Source organism: Acanthopagrus latus, chromosome 9, assembly GCF_904848185.1.
Source record: "Acanthopagrus latus isolate v.2019 chromosome 9, fAcaLat1.1, whole genome shotgun sequence".
NCBI classification, from domain to species: Eukaryota; Metazoa; Chordata; class Actinopteri; order Spariformes; family Sparidae; genus Acanthopagrus; species Acanthopagrus latus.
The window spans coordinates 29953624-29976483 of record NC_051047.1 but is presented as its reverse complement, the minus strand read 5'-3'; the positions used below and the strand labels follow the sequence as shown (position 1 = coordinate 29976483).

Sequence of the window (22860 nt, the reverse complement as noted above, 5' to 3'; positions counted from 1 at the left end):
CAGATTAATGTAGGACATCGGCTTTCAGAAGCAGGTTTTGTCTTACCTTGAATTGGTGACATCACTCTCTTTGGTGACTTGATTGGAGAAGTCACTCGTTCCTTCTCAGATGGGGTTGGGGATTTGGGAGTAGGTGACTTTGGCGTTGGGGATTTTGGTGTTGGGGATTTCGGTGAGACTGGAGACTTGACTCTTTGAGGTGATTTGATTGGCTCAGGGGATTTGACTCTCTGGGGAGATTTGACTGGTTCAGGGGACTTGGCAAGCGGGGACTTAGCCTCAGGAGAAGTGACTCTGGGAGGGGCGACTACTCCCTCCTTTGTCTCAGACTTGCGGATGGTCAAAGTGAAATAGGCCTCTTGTTTGCCTCCAGCATTTTCAACCAACACAGTGTAGCTGCCTTCATCTGACATCTCAACAGCAGAGATCTCAAAGGTTGAGTTGTACTGACTAGAGACTATGTGGTGACGGGCAGAGGAGCCGACAACTGCTCCTTCATGCAGCCAGGTGACAGAAGGTGCTGGCTCACCATCCACATCACATTCAAATCTTACAGAACCTCCCTCATCAACAGTCAGGGACTGTGGCTTGGTCAGGATCTTGGCAGGAAATCTAGGTTTCTCCCTTGGCTTTTCAACAACAGTGGTGGATGTTTTCTCAGTTTTAGCATCAGTTTCCTTCATTGTTGCTTTAGAGGAGACATGATACACCTCTGTCCTGGTCATCTCTGGTAGATGGGAGGAAGGAGGCTCTTCATCTTTGCGGAATGAAGAGAAGGCAGCATATTCTGCTCCTGCTACATCCAACGTAGCATAGTCGGAAGTCTCTCCTTTGGTGTTCCTGCAGACGACACGGTAAGTGCCGGCATCTTCAGTCACACAGTTAATGATCTGGAGAGTCAGAACCCCACTGATATTGGTTATGTGATATTTTCTACTCTGATTAATCTCTTTTCCATTGTGGAACCACTTGACTTCAGGCTCAGGTTTGGCCTGGACATTCAAGCTGAAACTTGTGTTAGAGCCATAGGGTACGCGATGAGATCGCATCCTGATGGTAATACGTGGGGTGTGGTCAAGGCTGAATTGAGCCTGTGTCACCACTTCAACTGTCCTTTCCACTGATCTTCTCTCTGATCTGATGGCCTGCTTTCTTTCCTCATACCTGGATGCAAAGTCAACTTTTGGGAGCGTCACTTCTGCCTTGGCAACTTTTCCTGGAGTAGATCTCTCGGATTCAGGCATTGTGGGCTTCTTGATTGGTTTTGGAATATATTCTGATGTAAAACCTGTTAGGTGCTCAGATTCAACGCCCTCAGAGACCTTTGTAACAGTGACAGTTGTTTCCTTTTTTGAGGTTCGAGTTTTCTCTTCAAACTCAATGCGTTTGAGTTGACTCTTGTAGGAGGAGATTCTTTCAGCAGTTTTGTGTGGGCGCAACAGCTCCTGATCTTCTCTCTCTTCATACACCCTCTGCTTCTGTCTTGGAGCTTTGTAAGTAGCTTTGTCATGACGTTGACGGAGGTCAACAAAACTGGGGCCAGCCTCATATTTGGATGGAATTTTGTAGGAATCATATCTATGAATTTCTTTTCCCTCTTCATCATCACTGTAGGCTCTTCTAGGAGATGAGGGACGCAGGGCAGACAGTTCAAAGCGAACTGGGCTGAGACTAGGTGGAGAAGCAGAGTAGCCAAGCTCCAGCTCTTCCTCCAGACGAAGCCTCTCCTCCTCAGTTCTCTTCATTGACAGGTACTCATTCACAGGCAGCAGCAGCTCCTCATCTGACAGGTCACCCAGGGACCTTCTCCTGATCCTGTGGTAGGCCTCCATCTCAGGAGAAGGTGTGCGATGCCTTGCAGGCCTCACAGTCTCCAAGTCATCCTGAGTCATGGATGAGATGCGCCACTTAGGCTTATAGTGATCCTTGATCCTGATAGGCACCTCATAGAACTGTTCCCACCTGGAGAGACGAATGCGCTTCATTCTTTTCTGCTTGATTTTATCCATAGGCTCAGGGAACTCATACTGATCGCGCAGCGTCTTATACCATTTCATGTCAGAGAGTGGCTGGAAATGTTTAATTTCCACATCCTCCTCAAGAACGGCTGGATTAATGACACGAGGTGTGGGGACGACATAGGGCATACGCAGCCTCTTCTCATCTGCCCGCTTCTTCCTCTCTTCTTTTTCTTTCTGTATCTCAGCTTCAGTCTTCTCACCCTTCTTAGTTGTCACAGCAGGTTTGAACATGGTGGCTGCCTCCCTGACAGCTTGTACGGCTACAGGTGGTAGAGGTGCAATAACAGTGCCAGACAAAATCTGAGACAGCCTCACCTTTTTGTCTAATTCCTCCTTTCCTGATAATTTTCCCTTCTCCTTTTCACTGGTCTCATATTCCTTCTTCACGTGAGTGACACGCTCTACCTTTAGTGTGGCCTGGCAACTGGCAGATCCAGCAGAGTTTGTTGCAGTAACTCTGTACACACCAGAGTCCTCAGGGAGAGTGTCTCTTACATGAAGGATGAAGTAATCCAGACCTTCATGGACAACCTCAATAGATGGTCCAAAGGCTAAAGGCGTGCCATCCTTCTCCCACTTCAGTGTGGGATGGCCAGATACTCTGATCTCAAATCGCACATTCTGGCCCTCCCTGCACTCAACATTTGCGAGTAGGCGTTTGAACATGGGCCTCAAGGTAAGATCTGCTGGTTTAGGTCGGGGAACAACAGTAAGACGAGCCTTACAGCTGTCATCACCGTACCTGTTGCGGGCCACAACACTGTATTCAGCATCATCCTCTTCTTCCAGGTTGCGGATTATCAGCTGGTACAGGCCCTTGTCACTAATGAACGTGTATTTCCTGTCATCTTGTCCTGGGATGAGCTTCTGTCCAGATTTGTGCCAAATTACACGAGGCTCGGGGTGAACAGTGATTGTTACACCAAAGCGCGTATCCTCACCTATGTAGGCTGTTCGGTTGACCAGAGGAAGTGTGAACTCTGGTGGCTTCTGAAGCATTCTGGCAGTGTCAACTCTGCGCTTTGTTTTCTTGACCACACGGGTGGTGAAGAAGTCACGGTAAGATCTCACACTGTTGATAAACAGCTCTGCATAGGCACTGTCCTCACCATACTCATTTACAATCTTGCATCTGTAAGTGCCGTCATCTGCTCTTGTGACCTTGTTGATAGTGATTATAGCCAGGCCATCATCATATTCAATTTCATACTTGTCACCAGCTTCAAGTTGCCTGACACCACAGTACCATGTCACTTCTGTAGAGCTATCATAGTTTTCAATGTTGCAGATGAATTTCACATTGTCGCCCTCGTTCACCACAGCATGGCCAATCTGTCCTCCAACAGGACCATTTTCAAATGGAGCAATCTTCACCTTGGCGACAAAGACTCCACGCTGGGACCTGATGGAGCCGCCGCTGGCCACACGGGCTGCTGACACGACAGTGTTCCACTCTTTCTTCGCCATTGTCTGGTAGTATCTCTTATGCCTGCCAGTTGGGATCACTCTAGCGCTAATTTCCTCCTCAGGCTTGCTCAGCCAAGGATGAGCCAGAGCCTCGGCGGCAGTCATACGGTGCTTACGTTCCTTTGTCATTAGGCGGTCTGTAAAGTCCAGTGATTCAACACTGACCTGCTTGAAGGACTCATCATCATAGGTGTAGGCTGCATTGGAGATGTTGTCAATCATTTGTTGGTTGGTTTCTGCTGTGAATGGATTAAGTCCACTGAGGAGGACATAGGCAAGGACACCAACTGCCCACATATCAGTGACACTGCTAACCATGTCACACTGGTGGATTTCAGGGGCAGCATACTCTGCAGTGGTATACTGGATCTTGATTTGTTCTCCAGGAGTTAGATGTCTAGACTGGCCCAGCTCAATAATCTTAACATTAGAACTGGTTCTAGTTGTGTACACAATGTTCTCAGGTCTGATATCAAAGTGTCCATAGCTCTCACCATGCAGGAACTCAAGAGCTGAGCAGATCTGCCTGATGTAGTTGACAATCTCACGCTCATTAAGCTCAAACTCAGCTGTGTTGAGGCGCTCAAAGATGTCAGCGCCAGAAATGAAGTCATAGATCATCACCAGCTCCTCAGGACTGTCGAAAGACTCTTGGAGGAGAAGGAAGTTGGTGTGTTTGGCCAGATTCAGTGTTGCAATTTCCTTCTTAACTATTGCTTGATCAGCGCCTCTCACTTTGACAAACTTAGCCATGTATGTCTTCTCAGAGCTGGTTTCAACACAGCGGTGGACTATGCCGAACTGACCTCTACTCAACTCCTCTGCAATGGCATATTTGTTATGCAGATTCTTGGTTTCAGAGTGTGGAGCCTTGCCCCTCCGTACATGTCCAGTATCGTCAACCTCCCTGTCATACAGCAGAACTCTTGATTTGTCCTCCTTGGTCATTACAGGTCCGCTGGTCTCAGATGGAGCACTCTGTCCAAACTTGTTCTCAGCGATGACTCTGAACTGATAGCCAGTTCCTCCAAACAAATTGATAACGGTGTAGTGTGTGTCACGAGACTGGGCAACACGCTGCCACCTTTCAGCAGTGGTGGGGCACTTTTCAATGATGTAGCTGATGACCCTGCTGCCACCATCATTTGCTGGGGCCACCCAGTTCAGTGTGACTGAGTCTCTAGAGATATCGCTTGCTTTGACACCACGTGGAGGATCAGGCACGTCAGCTACATCAAGCTCAACTGTCTGCTGGTCAATACCAAATCTGTTCTTTGCACAGACAATATAGAAACCAGCATCCTTCTTCTCCACTCCATTGGGGAATACCAAAGAAGTGAAAGATCTGGTGACGATGACCTGGTAGTGGCCATTACTGTCAATGAGATCTTGTCCCTTCTGCCATGTGATGACAGGATCTGGTTTGCCACCGAAAGGAATCTTGATATTGACCACTTCTCCACGCAGGGCAGGGATGGCTTCCTTGTCCTTCAGGTTCTTCGGCAGGTGGATCTTGGCAGGGACTGAAAATAAAAGACAGTGGTAAGATATAATGTTTTATTTGAATTTAAGAAATAGTTTAATATGTTAATATTGCGCAAAAAGAGTGGTCTGTAAGCTTACTTTCAACATCCAGTGAGACCGTAGCACAAATGGAGCCTCCCTGGTTGGTAGCCCTGATCTGGTACACAGTTGAATCTTCATCATCAGCCTCGGTGATGACCAGCTGGTGGTAACCTCCCTTGAACTCCTGGATCTTGATCTTCTTTCCATCAGACTGAATTTCCTTTCCTCGTCGGAACCATTTAATCACTGGCTTGGGCTGTCCTGTGATCTTGCAGACAAGTGTTGCGTTGCTCTTGTACTTGACACTCATGTTCCTCAGCTCTTCCTTGAAGGCAGGAGCACGGATCTCAGTGGCTATGGCTGGAACAATGGGAGCAGTTTCCTCACTGTAGTCACTCTGTCCTCCAAGATTCTCACACTTCAGTCGGAAGATGTACTCAATGCCCTCGGTGAGACGCTTCACTGAGAAGACAGTCTGTTTGATCTCGTCTGTGGTCACTGGAGTCCAATCACTCCATTCCTTCTTGTCTTTCTTGTGCTTCTGCTCAAGGCAATAGCTCTTGATCTTGGAGCCACCATCGCTAAGTGGAGGCTTCCAGGAAACCACACAAGAGTCCTTGGTGATTCCAGAAACAAGTGGTGACAGAGGTGGTGATGGTTTCTCTGTGGACAGGAATAATCAGAAACCATTGTTAGATCTTTCGCACAGTGAACCTGTGTACACCATTGATACGGTGCACTGCAGTATCTTGATTACATTGTTAGACATTACTTCATAGAGTACTTGAAACATTTTAAATTTACCCAGTTGGCTCTTGATAAGTATTGGTGATGTGAGCTCCAGTGGTTCGCTGTTGCCATAGCGATTCTGAGCACAGACACGGAAGAAGTATCCGGCGCTGTCAATGAGGTTGGGCACACGGCAAGATGTGCCATTGATGGATGATGACACCAGTTCCCACTCAGTGCCGTCCTTGTCTTCACGCTTCTCCACAATGTAGTTGGTTATCATGCAGCCTCCATCATCCTTAGGAGCTTTCCAGCTGATGATTACAGAGTTCTTCAGGAGGGCATCCAGCACAATCGGACCCTGGGGCATGTCAGGTTTGTCTGTAAAGGGAGATATTAGGTGTTGATTATAAATTTATGAATGTCACCTTTGAAAAATCAGACTTTGTTGGACTCAATGAAGAAAATTTATATGAACATACCATAAATCTCAACATTGAATGCCGTGTCAGCCCTGCCGAAGTGGTTGTGCAGTCTGATCCTGTATTTGCCTCCATGGACTCTGCGTTTCACATTCTTGATGATCAGATGTGTGTAGTGCTCAGTGGTCTCAATGCTGATGTCCTCTGTGTTCTCCAGGGTCTTTGCTCCATGCAGCCACATGATCTTGGGCTCAGGACGGCCGATGTAGACGGCATGGATGCGCAGAGTGGTCCCCAGGCCGGCATAGTATGTTTCCTTCAGTGGGTAGTCTGGATGGAAGGATGGAGCAGCCTCCAACACCAGGACACCTGTGGTTTCAGCCTCTCCAGCATCGTTGATGGCCTTGCAGGTGTACTCTCCCTCATCTTCCTGTTGGTCGGTCATGATAGATAGGGAGTTGTTGCGGCCATCTGAGCTCATCTCATACTTGCGAGACTCAACAACCTCCCTTCCAGCATGATACCACTTAATGTCAGGGACTGGTCTGCCAATAATCTGGCATTTCATGACAGCAGGCTGGCCAAGCTTGGCAGTTACTTCATCCATTTCCTTTCTCAGGCTTGGTTTACTTTCAACTGTGTGGACGAATTTAGAAGGTACATTTAGGAGGTATAAATGGCTTACATGCAATTGAATAAATGTCTGCAAAGAGTTTACACAGTATATTTCACTGTACTCACCACTCAGTTTGGTCTTTATGCATGTGGCAGTCCTGCGAGGTCTACTCATTCCTGTTTCATTCTCAGCAAAGACTCTAAACTCATACTCTGTGGCTTCAGCCAGTCCAGGCATGGTTAACTCTTTTTCCTTCTGCCTTTGCTTGTTGCACTTCTTCCAGGTACTCTCGAAGGACTTCCTGTACTCTACCCAGTAGCCCAGGACCTCTTTTCCACCGTCACACTCTGGAGCTTGCCAGCGGATGGTAATGAAGTTGTTTGACACGTTTACTGTGTCAATCTCGCCTGGTTGGCTTGGCTTGTCTGTGAAGGAAGACACAAAAATCTTGTTATAACAGGTCAGTTAACAGTTGTTTTTAGGACCTAAAAATATCCACTTCATCATCCCTGCTTTTTTAAATTATCACCGATTGACTGAATTATCACTGGTTTGACTCCTGCCCACCAAAATTCAATCGACTATAACAATTACAATGCCATTGATTATCAGTAATCTTATAATATTAGGAAAGGACACTCACCGAATGGATCTTTGCATGTGACTGGGTCAGACACAGGACCAGCCTCGCTCTCACCAATGTTATTGACAGCAACAATGCGGAAATGGTACTCTGCATCAGGGGTGAGTCCAGGCAGAGTAAACATGGTGGAGCCAATCTTGGTCTCATGCCGAGACCATGTTTCAGAGGACACCAGCTTGTACTCAATAAAGTACCCGGTGATGGCAGATCCACCGTCGTCCTTTGGTCTGGACCATGCCAATGCCACAGAGCTCTTCGTGACATCCATAATCTCTGGTGGGGTGCTTGAAGGTTCAGGGGGACCTTGTTTGAAAAACAGATCATACTTTTAAGCATTACTCATACTATTCAAAGAGGCTTAGAATGGGACTTGAACAAGAAAAGGAATTCTTACAGAGAGGAGTCATGGGCACCAGTGGCTGCTCCGACTTCAGAGAAGAGCTGACACCAAAGGAGTTTTCAGCAGTGACCTTAAAGTGGTACTCTGTTCCCTCCCTCAGTCCTTTAACAACCAATTGAGTGTCAGTCACTCTAGAGTCAATGGTGTACCACGCATTTCTGGCTGCCTCACGTCTCTCTACAATGTAACCCAAGATCTCTGAGCCACCATCCTCTGTGGGTGCGTTCCAGGACACCTTGACAGAGTTGGCCTGGATCTCCTCAAAGACTAAGGGTCCCTCTGGGGCACTTGGGCGACCGATGACCTTCACCTTTATTTGTGCTTTTTTCTTGCCAACCTTATTCTCCAGCAGGAGGTCGTACATGCCAGAGTCACTCCTCTCAGCTTCCTTGATCACCAGCTCGCTGGCATCCTCATTGGAGGCAATCATGGCTTTATCGGAGACTTCACCACCATCCTTCAGCCACTTGCAGGTTGGTTGTGGTTTACCCTTGATGGGTACAGAGAGTCTAACCACTCCTCCCTGGCGGACCACGTACACATCTTTGTATTTGAGCTCCAAGTCATAGTTAGGAGATTCTGTAGAACAATAATAGTGATAAAGGCCAAATGTATAATATATTGATTCTTAACACATACAAATGAATTAACACATCTGCAATCTTAGTTAATGTAACCTCTGTCTCCTTACCAAGCATCTCAGTAACAATGACCGTTCCAGGCACTTCAGCAGGCTCTCCAGAGCCACCGGCATTACAGGCCATCACACGGAATTTGAACTCCTCTCCTTGTGGCATCTTGGTCAGCGTGTACTCACAGATTAGAGATGGTGTGGTGTTGCACTTGATCCAGGCCAAGGTGCCCACCTTCTGCATCTCAATCAGGTAACCGTCCACCCTTGCATCTCCCTCATCGTCAGGAGGACTCCAAGCAAGTGAGACAGAGGATTTGGTGGTATCAATGATCCTTGGATTCTGAGGACAGCCAGGTGGATCTGAGTGGAGAAGGTAATCAGTAATGTCAGTATTACTCATCGCTGCTTCACAAGATGCAATGAGCCTTTACTATCTCTTGTAATACTTTCAGTGCCACCCATTTTATCTATGAATTCTGAGTTTTATCAAAAATCTTTTCCAAATTGTTCTCTTACCAATGGGATCTGTTGCCACTGCTGGTTTAGATACCAGACTTGGTTTGCTTAGTCCTCTGGCATTGATGGCTGTGATTCTGTGCTCATACTCCAGGCCCTCAATCAGCTCTGTTGACCTGTATCTGGTCATGGTAATGGGGTTCTTGTTGGCACGCACCCATCTATCAGACCTGACTTCTTTGCGCTCAATTATATATCCAGAAACCTCAAGGCCGCCGTCTTCATCTGGCGGGTTCCAGGCCACGGTCATGCCGTCACGAGAAACATCAAAGATGGTTGGACGACCAGGTGGTCCAGGCACATCTGTGGAGGTGGCAAAACACATGAATATACTTCTGTCTACATCGTTACTTAAGTAAAATCTGCTGTTTAACATAAAAAAGCTTGAGATCTTACTTTTCAAGCTCCTGCACATGACGATGTCAGACTGCAAGAAGTCACCTGTGCCAAAGCGATTTATGGATGCTACACGGAAGACATACTCATCACCCTCAATCAAGTTTTCGAACTTGAATGTTGATCGGCTAACAGAGTCACAGACAGGCACCCAGCCAGGTCTGTGGGCATCGCGCTGCTCCACTGCATAGCCACTAATAGGAGCTCCACCATCTCTGACTGGAGGATCCCAGCTGCAGGTGACAGTGGTGGCATCAACTTCATCAAACCTAATGGGTCCCTTTGGTTCATCAGGTTTAGCTGGTAAAAAGGCATAACGAAAGTCATTGATTACAGCCAACTTGATTGGCTAATATACTTTGATTCCCTGCAATATTGGTAATCAATCAACTTTTGTTTTTTGACAAGCATAAGCAAAAAATAATGACTCATAGGAAAGATGGTTTCTTACAGAGGATGACGACCTTGATGACCTCTCTGATAACACCAACAGCGTTCTTGACCTCCAGGGTGTAGTCACCAGTGTCGTCGATGGTGGTGTTAGACATGGTCAATTTTGAGTACTTGCCGGTGCTCTTGATATTGACACGGTCTGTGATTTTTATCTTGTTATCATGGAAATACCAGGAGCAGACAGGAGGGGGCCTGCCAACGATGGGCAGGTCCAGTTCTAGAGTCTTGCCAGCTAGGACGTTGACAACCTTTTGAGGGATACTGGAGAAGTCCACCACAGGCATTACTGAAAGGAAAAAGAAAGACACAACTGTGAACTGAACTGTGATATTGTACTTAATGGTGCTGCAGGGCAGAAAGTCTTCAACATGCACCAGTCTTAAATTCCTTATAATCAAAACGACATACATGCTTTTGTCTAAAACAATGAAATGTGTTTGAATGCATATTGTGTTTGTTACCTCTTTGCTCCTGTACAGTGACGGCTGTCAGAAGCTCTTTGGGCTCACTGGCTCCTCTGCTGTTGACTGCTCTGATTCTAAACAAGTACTGCTCGCCCTCGTTCAGCTTCTCCATGGTGAACTCGAAGTCTGTGGTCTTAAGTGTGGCCACCTTCATCCATTTGTCTGTGCCAAATTTGCAGGCCTCAATGATGTAGCCTGTCAATCTGCTGCCACCATCATGTTCTGGCTTCTCCCAGCCAAGGATCACTGTGCTCTTGGTGACATCGATCACCTCCAGCTTGTGTGGTGGCAGAGGCACTTCACAAACCAGGATGATATCAGGAGTCTCGCAGGGCTCGCCTATACCATAGATGTTCTCAGGGAGCACCCGGAAGTAGTAAAGCATACCCTCCATCAGGCCATCAATCTTGTAGGATGTCTTATTGCACTTGGAGGTGACAGTCTTGTAGGCTCTCATGGAGGCCTCACGCCTCTCTATGATGTAGTTGTTGACAGGAGCACCGCCATCGACAGCTGAGGCTTCCCAAGAGATGGTAATAGAATCCTTGGTCAGCTCTTTGATCTTTATTGGTCCGGGTGGTCCAGGAGTATCTGACAATGGAAATACCTTTTGTTAAAACATAACTTCCAAAAGCTACTGTTTTACATAAAAATCATTGAAAAATAAATCAACCAAGTTTCTTCAAGTTGAGCAGCCTTTTTTGTTATATCAGTCAGTGTTCATTGATGTCTGTACATGGCACGTCTGCTCTACCAGCTGAGCTAGTGGGCGCCCTTCAATACTCATTTTTGTCAACTTACCGTAGACCTTGACCAGAATATTGACTTCCTGTTTCCCAGCAGAGTTCTCTGCCACCAATGTGTATTTGCCAGCATCATAGCGGTGGACCTTGTCGATGATGAGTGTGGTAGACTTGTTTGTGACTTCAATGAATCCTCTGTTCTGGAGGTCAACACCAGGCTTACTCCAAGTGAGGGCAGGAACGGGACGACCAGTGACCTTTACAAACAGGCGGAGGGAGCCACCAGCACGCAGGCAGATGGTCTTTTTCAGGTCATCATGAAGCTCAAAGTCAGGAGTTTCTGTGTGAGCATAGGGAGAGTTAATATAATATACCATACATGTACTGTATTTACAATCACTGAATCTTTTTCAAGATACTTACCAATTCTCTCCACTGGCTCAGTCTCAGCACATGGTTCACTGAAGTCTCCTGTGCCATTGATGTTGATGCCAGCCACTCTGAAGCAGTACTTCTTCCCTGCAGAGAGACCGGTCACTATGTACTCTGTACCACGCAGCGTCTTTTCATGGGCTTTCTTCCATTCCTCTGCTCCGGCCTCCTGCATCTCCAGGATGTAGCCGATCACATCAGCTCCTCCATCCTCCACAGGGCGGGACCAGGCTAGGCTGATGCTGTCAGCGTGGGTGTCAGTGATACGAGGAATAGAGGGAGAAGCAGGTGTGCCTGAGAAGAGAGGATGCCAGAATGAAGATCTATGGATATGTAGAGGCTTTACAGTCAAATCTTCAGTTTAGCATTTATCAAAAACCAGACTTACATGTTGGCACTCTGCAGACAACATACAGAGAAACATCGCTGGCTTCACTCTCTCCCGCCTTGTTGATGGCTGTCACTCTGAACTGGTAGATGTTGCCTTCAGTCAAACTAGACACCTTCAGCGTTGTGTCCAGGTGAGCTCCGTCCCTGTTCACCTTCACCCAGCGTGCACTCTTTCTCTCACGCCTCTCCACCAGGTAGTGGATCAACGGGCTACCACCATCACTCTCTGGCTTCAGCCATTCAATGGTGGCAAAGTCCTTTCCTGATGCCAGGATCTCGGGAGCACCAGGAGGCGTGGGCACAGCTGGAGGATAGAAAGGTAATTTAGTGATCCTGTTTAAAATGATTTAATTTGTTGTCTTATTTTTAAGTTGTTCTGGGGGCTCTCAGATTGATTTGATAAGTGAGGGATATTATGATTGTTAACCATTATTTTTAGTTACACTTACTGAAAGTGTTTCTGGCAACCATCGGGTCTGACTGGAGGTAGACTCCAGGTCCGTATTTGTTGACTCCACAGACTCTGAACAGATATTCAGTATTCTTAAACAGCCTGGTGATGTCACAGGTCAGCTCCTTGCACTCTGCGTGCATGATGACCCAGTTGAGTCTGTTGGTGTCACGCCTTGCCACAATGTAGTGGGAGATCTCATCCCCACCATCCTCAAGAGGAGGCTTCCAACTCAGTGTGCATGATTCCTCTGTGATCTTGCTGATCTCAATGCTGCCTTCACATACACCAGGGGTATCTGGAAAATGTATGTTTGTATCGTTAACACTTCAATCATAGCACTTATGCACTTAAAGAATCGCTGATAAATAGCAGTTACAATCCTCAGATGAGGGCTTGACAGTTTTTTCTATATTACTTTTTGTTCTATTGTTGGTGATATGTCGTGGTTTCTCTCTTGAAACAAATGTACTTATTGTAAGTCGATTTGGAAAATGCTAAATGTAAATGAAAACAGTTACTCATTGTAATTCACTTTGGATCACAATGACTAATTATTCAAGAATAATCTGTCAATCAAAAAAATGCTTGAAATGCTTGAAAAACAAAGCACTTCCACTTACCAAGCACTTTGACATTGACCTCAGCAGTCTTGGTTCCGCTTACGTTCCTGACCGAGAGGATGTACTTTCCTGTGTCATCTCTGTCACAGAACTTGATGATGGCCATGGCCTTGGTGGGGGTGTACTGCAGGTGGTACTTCTCACACAACTCTAGCTCCCTGTTGCCCTTGGACCAGGATGCCTTGGGGTCAGGCCTGCCTCCCACTGCAGCATCCAGTACCAGATCTGAACCGGCTCTGACCATCACAGTTTCAGACAGCAGTTTACTATCCAGCTGGGCCTTTGGCGGCTCTGTTGGGTGGAGAAAAGTGGACACTTATGAACCAATTTATGGGTCAAGAACTTCTGTATTGGAACTGTAATACACTGTATACACATTGAATTAGGATAAATAAAGCAGTTTTATCTTGAGGTAATTTTATTAATAATTGTTAGTCAGAAGTGTGAGAGTTTGCTCTATTAGTAGTATTGCATCATGATTAGAGATGTTGATCATACCAAAGTCAGTCTTGCACTGCACAGAGCCGGTGGACTCTGAGGGTCTACTGAAGACCTGGTTGGCATTCTTGGCGATGACTCTGAACTCGTAGGGCTCTCCCTCTCCCAAGGCGGTAACAGTGTAGAAAGTGTCAATCACATTGGTGTAGTTACACTTGAGCCAGCGGCCCTCACCAGTCAGAGTGTAAGGCTTACGCTCGATGATGTAGCCCACAATGGGACTGCCACCGTCATTCAATGGGGCTGACCATTTCAGTGAGACAGTGGTTCTTGTAACATTTGTGACTTCTGGCTTACTTGGTGGATCTGAAAATTACATTAAAATGGATCAGACGTGTCAGAGGAATGGAGCGTTAAATAAAAGGATAGTGTGATTCCAAACTGTATTAAAACTCACCAACTGGATCTTGAGCAACTGCTCCCTTGGAGGCCTCACTGGCTTTACTCAGCCCAGCGCTGTTCATGGCATAAACCCTGAACTGGTATTCCAAGCCTTCGACAAGACCCTCCATTTTGCTGTAGCACTCAAAGCAAGGGATCTTGTTCTCTCTCACCCACAGAATATTATTTCTCTCCTTCTTCTCAATCCAGTAACCAGTCACCTTGCTTCCACCATCATGATAAGGTTCCTCCCATTTCAGGGTCATTGAGTTGGCAGAGATGTTGCAGACTGTAGGCCTTGTTGGTGGGCCAGGAGGTGCTGTGATTAAAAAAAAAAAAGATTTTGTATTGAGCACAGTCAACTTAAAATTACTCAGTAAGGGGGTGTTTTTACAGAAGTCAACGATCCAGATGCACAACAAATGTGTAATTAAATAAAGTTTATGGAGTAATACTTACTGAAAGGATGCTCTGCAACGATAGTCTCCGACTCAGTGTGTTTGCTGACACCAAATCTGTTCTCAGCAGAGACCCTGAATGTGTACTGCATGTACTTGGTCAGGTGACTGACGTGAAGAGACGTGTGCTTTACGCTGGAGTTGATCAGTTGCCAGGCGGTGGAGCCAGACTCACGCTTCTCCACAATGTAGTTGGTGATGTCAGTGCCACCATCATCCTCTGGTGGTTGCCATGCAATGACACAGGACTCAGAGGTGATGGATGAGATTTCGATGGGTCCGGTTGGAGGACTTGGTCTACCTGTGACATTAACTTCAATAGTGAAGGTCCTGGTGCCTGCAACGTTTTCCAGCGTTAGGTAGTATTTACCACCATCTCCTCTCATGGCCTCCTTGACCGTGATGCTGGTTCTGTCCTTAGTTTCAATGATGGACACTCTGTCTGTACTCTTCAGCTTCATCTCTTCCAGTTTCCAGGAAACCTTTGGAGCAGGTCTACCACTGATAGGAACATCAATGGTAAAGGAACTGCCAGACCTGCTTGTGACCAGCTGGTTGGCGATCTCACTAAGGTCAGCAGCTGGTTCAATGTGAGGCTCTTTAACCAGCACAGGAGCCAGAGTTTCCCGGGGCTTGCTGTAGCCTGATTCATTCTTGGCCTTCACACAGAAGTCATACTCATCACCCTTGTTAAGCTTTTCAACCACATATGTGAGGTTAGTGGTGTTGCCAACCACGTGCCATTTGTCAGTACCCTTTGGCTTAGCCTCAATGACATAACACTGGATGCGGCTGCCACCATCATGCTCTGGCTTCAGCCAGCCCAGAACCACAGAGCTGTCTGTGGTATCCAGAATGTCCAGTCTCTTTGGAGCTGCTGGCTCTGCGGTGGCGATGACAGGTTCGGTCAGCTCAAATGCCTCACCAACTCCATGCTGATTCTCAGCTGAGACTCTGAAGAAGTATGGCACTCCCTCCAGCAGGTCCTGGATTTTCAGCATATGATTTGTGCACTTGCTACCAGACTGTTGCCAAGTGCGGCGGCTAGCCTCTCGTCTCTCAACAATATAGTGATGGATTCGAGCCCCCCCGTCATTTAGAGGAGACTCCCACACAAGTGTGACTGTGCCTCTGGACACCTCCTTTATCACAACAGCCTGAGGAGGTCCAGGAGTGTCCATCACCTTTACAATGAATGTAATGGCCTTGCTGCCACTGGAGTTCTCCAAGTTAATAGTGTATTTTCCTGTATCATTTCTTGAGCAGTTTTCAATACTTAGAGAACTATAGCCATCTGTCGTTGAGATCTCTGACATGACACCCAGTTCTCCTTCCTCCTTCACCCAGGTAGCAGTGGGAGTTGGCTTTCCTCTAAAGTAGATACCCAGGCACACTGAACCTCCAGCCTTGACAATGTGTGTCTGCTTGAAGGTGGCATCAATATCCACCTGTGGTGGTGTTAGCCTGTCTACAGCTTGAGCAGGCTCTAGAATCTCCTTGTCCTCACCTCTACCCACCTGATTGACACCAGCGACACGGAACTTGTACTCAGCTCCTGTCTGTAGACCTGTTACCACGTAATTTGTTTCTGTGACAAGCTGCTCATTGACTCTCTTCCATTCGGACTCATCTCCCTTCACCATCTCAATAATGTAACCCAGGATGTCCATGCCTCCGTCGTCCGCAGGCCTGGTCCATTCAAGGCTGATGGAGGAGTTGGTAGAGTCTGACACATGGATTACAGATGGAGCACAAGGAATATCTTTTGGCTCAGCAGCTTTGATAGGCAAAGAGATGTTGCTAGGAGGTCCAACACCAGCGTCATTCACAGCCATTACACGGAACTCGTACTCCATATCCTCTGTCAGGTGGAGCACCTTGTGAGCACATTCAACAATGGGTTTCTTGGAAATAACCTTGTAGAACCGGACAGTCTTCTTTTCCCGTTTCTCCACAATGTAATACTTGATGGCATTTCCACCATCGGATGTTGGAGGATTCCAGGACAGGGTGATGCTTTCTCCCGTCACCTCAGTTGCATCAGGAGTGTCTGGAGCTTCAGGAGTAGCTAAGGAAAATAATTTTGATAGGTCAGTGCAGTTTCTGCATTGGCTACAGAAAATTAGAGAGAATTAAAGTAAAAAAGCTTTTTGATCTTTCCACTCACTGTATTGCATCTGTGCAATGATGGGGCTGGATTCCAAAGGTCTGCCAACTCCAAACTTGTTAACAGCAGAGACCCTGAACTGGTACTCATTGGTCTTGATGAGCTTGGTTGCATTGAACGTGCACTCCTTACATTCATCAGACACCAAAGCCCAGGAGATCTTGGCTGTCTCACGCTTCTCAATGATGTAATGTGAAATCTCTGAGCAGCCATCGTTCTCTGGTGGGTTCCAAGACAGGGTGCACTTTCCTTCTGAGATATTGCTGAAAGTGATGGGTCCTACTGGCTCCCCAGGCGTGTCTGCATCAAATAGGTGTGTGAGATTAAAATTAGAACATCAATAAATACAGTAGTGTAAACAACTGTACTCTCATATATAGACAAAAATGTAAACACTGTATACCTTGGACTTGAACAAGAATGTTCTCCTTTTTACTTCCAGATCCATTGGTAGCCTCCACAGTGTAGAGGCCACGGTGTGTGCGATCAGCATCCCTGACAAACACAGTGCTGGATCCAGCCACATTGATAATGTCCATAAGCTTTTTGGTTATCTGCACGCCATCTCTGTACCATACGACCTTTGGAACAGGTCGTCCAGTGATGGTCACCTTCAGCCTTATATTGTCTCCTGCCTTGACCGTCAAACCCTCGAAGTACTCTGGGCCAAACTCAATATTTGGAGCAGCTGTTTTTGGGAAATAGGGGAGGCATTAGGTTAAAATGTGTCGCTTTACTGATGTAATTTTCAGGAACGATGACTCTAAAACAGCAGTTAGAGTAAATGCATCAAAAGCAGTACTCATCAGTTAATTATTTACCCGTCAGTTCAGAGGTTCAATATTACCACCCTCAAGGGTCTTGCATCCTACCATTACTCACCATTCTCACTTCTGACTACAATCAAGCCAGAGGAATTGGAGGGAGGACTGACAACACCGATGGCATTTCTGGCAGTCACTCTGAACTCGTAGCGTTCATTTGTTGCCAACCCGGTGACAGTGTATTGGCAGTCATGTACATCAGTCAAGTTGGCTTTGAACCAGCGGCCATGTCCTTGGCGTTTCTCGATGTTGTAGCTGGTAATCTTGCTACCACCATCACGTTTAGGTGCATCCCATTTCAGTGTCACCGAGTCACTAGTCACATCTGTGTAGTCAGGCTGGCCAGGAGGATCTGAAAGATTTAAGATACATTTTCAACTTGTTTTGTTTGACTGAGACAATTTGCTTTACTCCATTCTAACTACATATTAATCAGGTTTTGGTGCAGGAATGATTTTAATTGTTTTATTATAGTTCCAGTCTTTAATGTTATCTGAAAAAGCACTCACCAACAGGACTGACAGCCATGGTTGACTTGCTCTCATCACTCATTCGACTGTAGCCAGCATCATTCTGGGCGTAGACTCTGAAGGAGTACTCAAGGCCTTCAATGAGTCCCAAGATCCTATAATCTGTTTCTTTTATTAACATAGTGTTAACCTTTTGCCACATGATGCTGTTCTTTTCCTTCTTCTCCACATGGAAGCCCTGGATAGGGGTACCACCATCATAAATGGGCTGCTCCCACTGGATGGTCATTCCATCGTTAGTGACGTTATACACGACAGGTTTACCTGGTGGGCCCGGAGGCCTAAACTGGTGCTTGGCAATGACCATCTGTGAGACCAGAGCCTCACTGACACCATATCTGTTCTCAGCACAAACTCTGAACTGGTACTGGATACCCTTGATCAGGTTGGGAATCTTGAACTGAGTATCTTGTACACTGGAGCAGGCCATCTTCCAGTTAGACTGGGAGGTGTCTCTCTTTTCAATAGTGTAGCAGTTGATTTCTCCACCACCATCATCGTTAGGTTCATCCCAGGAGATCATGATGCTCTCAGCTCTCACTTCATCTAGCCGGATGGGTCCAATAGGCTTTGATGGTGGTCCAAGTGTAATGACATGGATGTGGAAAGATCTTCTGTTGACCCTATTGTCAAGTGTCAGGGTGTATTTACCTTCATTCTCCTTCTTCACATTCTTAATCATTAGAGTGGCTTTGTTTTCTGTCTTCTTGAAGCGGACTTGGTCACTCTCCTTCAGAGGTAGGCTGTCCTTCAGCCACAGAACAGCAGGTTTGGGTTTACCTGTGTATGGCAGCTCAATGTGCACATTGTGACCCAGGCGAACACTTATTCTGCCATCTGGGTATTCTGCAAGGCTTGCCTCAGGTGTTATAATGTAGTCAATGACTTTGATAGGTCCAAGCTCAGTGAAGTCGCCCTGCCCCTTCTCATTCCTAGCAGCAACTCTGAAGAACACATCTGAGTGCTCCTTGAGTTTCTTGACCTCAAACTCACACTGTCTGCTAGTTCCTCCCAAAGACCATTCCTCATCCTTGAGTTTCTTCTCAATGACATAATCAGAGATGATGCTGCCACCATCATAATCAGGCTTCAGCCACTGCAGGGTGACAGAAGTCTTGGATGAATCCTTCATAGAGACCTCTTTGACTGGTCCTGGAGTCTCTGTAGCCTTCACAGGTTCAAGTGTTTCACATGGATCACCAAGACCATTCTCGTTCTCAGCTAACACGCGGAAGAAGAAGGATGTCTTCTCGGAGAGATCTTCAATGGTGTATGTTGTGTCTGTGCATTTGCTTGTCACTGCAGAGTAGGATCTCTTGGACGAGTCCCTCTTCTCAACAACATAATTTGTGATCTCAGCCCCGCCATCGAGGAGTGGAGGCTCCCAGCAGAGAGTGACCTTTCCACGGGTCACTCCCTTTAGGACCAGATTCCTGCACTGAGCTGGAGTATCCTGGACCTTCACAGACAGGGTCAGCGTCTTGGGCTCTCCCACACCATTCTCTATCTTTAATGTGTACTTTCCAGTGTCAAGCCGGGTTACCTCACGCATAACAAGGACTGTATTAGTGTCTGAGTGGTGGAACTCATATTTAGGGTCGCGATCGATGCATTCTTCTCCCTTGCTCCAGGAAGCAGTGGGAGCAGGTCTGCCCTTCAGAGGAACAGACAGCTCCACATCATTGCCAGCCTTCACTGTGTAGTGAGTTCTCATAGCCACATCTGAATCAATCTGGGCTGCCTCTGTGAAATGAAAAATATTCAACGTCACATAGGGCCTGCTAAATGGGGGCAATGTAACAGCAAAACAAAAGTGTTGTAAGCTAATAACACATTTTATTTTGATATCAGTGATTCATTTACCCAGGATATCCTTAGCCTGCACAGGCTCAGTCATCTCCAAAGGCTCTCCACGACCAGCACAATTGACAGCAGAGACTCTGAAGAAGTAATTGACATCTGGTTTTAAGTCATGTACTGTGTATTCTGTTGTCTTGACCTCTCCCTTGTGGGTAATCATAGCCCATTCTTGCTCTCCATCAATAAGCTTCTCCACCATGTAACTGATGACCTCACTGCCTCCATCCCATTCTGGCTTGGACCAGCCCAAGGTAATGGATGTCTTGGTGGAGTCCACCACCTTCAGCTTGCAAGGCTCATCAGGTGGGTCTGTAAGTGAAATTTATTTGTTAGGTGGAGTTGTTTATCTATCTTGTTTTTCTTGTAAATCTGTGAATGCAGACTACATACCAACAGGGTCAGCAGCCTTGTAGAGGTCTGATGCATCAGAGAATGGTCCCTCTCCTGCCTTGTTAATGGCGCAGACACGATACTGATACTCATTTCCCTCTGTGAGATGGTAGACACTCTGTTTGATGTCAGTGACAGGATCTTTGTAAACTCTGATCCAGCGTGAGCTCTTCTTGTCACGTCTTTCCAAGTAGTAGCCTGTCACAGCGCTACCTCCATCTACACCTGGTTTATCCCATTCTACCACCATGGTGGACTTGGTGATGGTGTTCACTTCAGGAGTACGAGGCTGCCCAGGGGTTACTATAGAAATTCATAACGAACATGTTAAGAAAATTCAAATGACACTACAAAAAAATCATTCTAAATTTTATTATTGATTTTTCCCCTGGAAAACTGTTTTGGGGGATAATTGTTGCAGAGTATTTTTTTGGTGTTACCTCAACTACTAAAGCTAATCATGACATCTGGTATGACTTATTCAGATGAACAATCATATTAAAGGCACATTACAGCCCAAAACATACCAAAAGCATTCTTCGCGATGACCGGCTCAGACTCCAGTGGCTCTCCAACTCCATACTTATTGACAGCCATTACACGGAACACATACTCATTTCCACGCAGCAGCTTGTTGACAGTGACATGCGTCTTTTCGTGCTTGTCTGAAATGGTCGACCAGACCACTCTGCTGGTTTCACGCCTCTCAACAATGTAGTGGGTCACCTTGGCACCTCCCTGGTCAGACTCAGGCACAGGCTGCCAGCTAAAGACAATCTTTTCAGCTGTGATGGAGTTGAAGTTAATTATTCCAGCTGGGGGCCCAGGTTTGTCTAAGGGGAGGTTTAAAAAAAGGAAGAGCACATGAACATTAAATAAAGGGATGATAGTATCTTGATTTAAATTGATTCACATTTCAGAACTATGGAAATATGGAAAAATAAAGGGTGAGGCAAGAAATTCTTAATACCTAGGATTTCAATCCTGATGGTTGCAGAGGCAGAGCCAAGAACATTCTTGATCCTGATCTCATATGAGCCTGTGTGAAGGCGAGCTGCATCCTTGATCAGGACAGCTGAAGAATCAGTTGTGCTCTCAACAGACAAAGTAGAGGATGCAACCAGCTCTTTTTCATCCTTGAGCCACTCAATGGTTGGCAGAGGCTTGGCAATGATTCCGACTCGAAGCTTAATTGAAGCTCCAGCCTTGTACTGAACCATATCCAGATACTCTGGAGGAAGGTCAATGGCTGGTGCACCTGCGGGACGAGAGATATTAACATAAGTAATGCACAAATAAATCAGTAATACGAAACAAATCATTTAACCATAGGTATGAATGAAAAACTCACCACATGCATCAACACAAGTGACAGGGCCAGCAATGAGAGACGGGTTGCTGACAGATCCAATGGCATTCTTGGCATACACCCTGAACTCATAAGACTCATCCTGGTTCAGTCCAGATACAGTGAAGCCCAGCTCAATGATGTTAGTGAAGTTGGCCTTCACCCATCTTCCATTGGGTGCATCCCTCCTCTCCAAACTGTAACCGGTGATCTTGCTGCCACCATCATATGGAGGCCTCTGCCAAGCCAGGCTGACTGAGTTCTTTGTCACTTCAGTGATCCGGACATTTGCTGGCGGCTCTGTAAAATTGTAGAGAGTAAGATGTTGTTTCAATTAAATATCAGAAAAGAGTTTTTAGTGTGGTCCTCGTAAAAACTGAGATGTTAAGAAATACTTACCACAGGCATCAATAGCCAGCACCTCTTCGGAGGTCTTGCTCATCTTTCCAATACCAGCGGCATTTTCTGCTGCCACCTTGAATTCATAGATGAGGCCAGGACAGATGTTTGTGACTCGCCACTGATTTCCTGAAATTGCTGTCTTATTGACCTTCTGCCAGATGATGCTGCTCCTCTCCTTCATCTGAAGATGATATCCAGTGACAGGGTTTCCTCCATCATTTACTGGTTCATTCCAGCAGACTGTCAGGCTCTCTCTAGATACAAAGCTGAACCATGGTGTGGATGGAGGTCCAGGGATGGCTATATTCATAACACAAAGGCTTTGTCAGAGTCGGTAGATTTTTCATGTACAAGCTCTTTCAATTTGTTATTAATGAAATAGGAAAGCAACACTCATTCTTGCCAACTTGTATTAAAGTGCATCGACTTACTGTATGGAAGTTTTATCATGACTGGTTTGCTGTCAATGTGGTCGCTGACACCGTAGCGATTCTCAGCCTTGATTCTGAATTGATACTCCTCTCCCTTGGTCAGTTTAGTCACCTTGATTGAGCTTCTGGCAATATTAGTTGACACCTCGGCCCAGGTAGGAGTGCTAGTTTCACGTTTCAGAACAATGAAATTTGTAACAGGACTGCCACCATCATACTCTGGTGGAGCCCAGTTCAGACAAACGGTGGTCTCTCCGACCTCTCCAATTGTGACTGGACCAATAGGAGGTCCAGGTCTGTCCAGCACGACGAAAATAATGAAGATCTTGGTTGTACCTCCCACATTTGAGGCTGTGACTTCATACTTGCCAGCATCAGTTGAAATACTCTCATTTAGGGTAATGATTAAACTGTCTGGAGTAACTTCTGTTAGTAGCCTCTTGGAGCCCTTGATGACGACATTGTTCTTCGACATAGTCACCTTAGGCATAGGCCTGCCAGTGAGAGGAATCTCAAAGGTTAGGTTGGATCCTGCTCTCACATAAACTGTATTCTTGGGGTAGTTCTTCAGGTCAAACTCTGGAGCCTCTGTTGAAAAAGTAGAC

At 46.3% G+C, this 22860-nt stretch overlaps 1 protein-coding gene and 1 long non-coding RNA gene across 2 annotated transcripts in view; one reads left to right on the top strand and one right to left on the bottom strand.

The window, feature by feature from the left end:
- The window catches only part of ttn.1 (titin, tandem duplicate 1), a 172815-nt gene that overhangs the window by 3471 nt on the left and 146484 nt on the right, over nt 1-22860 (bottom strand). The window contains exons 192-222 of the mRNA XM_037108979.1: nt 22256-22843; nt 21822-22124; nt 21426-21722; nt 21045-21332; nt 20602-20907; nt 20075-20377; nt 19688-19993; nt 17804-19567; nt 17353-17646; nt 16874-17158; nt 16471-16770; nt 14305-16371; nt 13862-14164; nt 13465-13770; nt 12967-13257; nt 12342-12641; nt 11891-12196; nt 11494-11796; nt 11129-11410; nt 10325-10918; nt 9862-10149; nt 9411-9710; nt 9015-9317; nt 8556-8858; nt 7859-8443; nt 7465-7767; nt 6947-7246; nt 6266-6841; nt 5859-6164; nt 5112-5717; nt 47-5011 (exon numbers count right to left, since the gene is read on the bottom strand). Of these exons, the coding sequence (XP_036964874.1) occupies nt 47-5011; nt 5112-5717; nt 5859-6164; nt 6266-6841; nt 6947-7246; nt 7465-7767; nt 7859-8443; nt 8556-8858; nt 9015-9317; nt 9411-9710; nt 9862-10149; nt 10325-10918; nt 11129-11410; nt 11494-11796; nt 11891-12196; nt 12342-12641; nt 12967-13257; nt 13465-13770; nt 13862-14164; nt 14305-16371; nt 16471-16770; nt 16874-17158; nt 17353-17646; nt 17804-19567; nt 19688-19993; nt 20075-20377; nt 20602-20907; nt 21045-21332; nt 21426-21722; nt 21822-22124; nt 22256-22843 (18621 nt within the window). The remainder of the gene's footprint in view (nt 1-46; nt 5012-5111; nt 5718-5858; nt 6165-6265; nt 6842-6946; nt 7247-7464; nt 7768-7858; nt 8444-8555; nt 8859-9014; nt 9318-9410; nt 9711-9861; nt 10150-10324; nt 10919-11128; nt 11411-11493; nt 11797-11890; nt 12197-12341; nt 12642-12966; nt 13258-13464; nt 13771-13861; nt 14165-14304; nt 16372-16470; nt 16771-16873; nt 17159-17352; nt 17647-17803; nt 19568-19687; nt 19994-20074; nt 20378-20601; nt 20908-21044; nt 21333-21425; nt 21723-21821; nt 22125-22255; nt 22844-22860) is intronic.
- Nucleotides 1-22860, top strand: part of LOC119025426 — a 68078-nt gene that overhangs the window by 8739 nt on the left and 36479 nt on the right. Inside the window, exons 3-7 of the long non-coding RNA XR_005076818.1 lie at nt 6423-6615; nt 7105-7281; nt 8214-8337; nt 8784-8871; nt 12087-12211. This is a non-coding gene — a long non-coding RNA (uncharacterized LOC119025426). The remainder of the gene's footprint in view (nt 1-6422; nt 6616-7104; nt 7282-8213; nt 8338-8783; nt 8872-12086; nt 12212-22860) is intronic.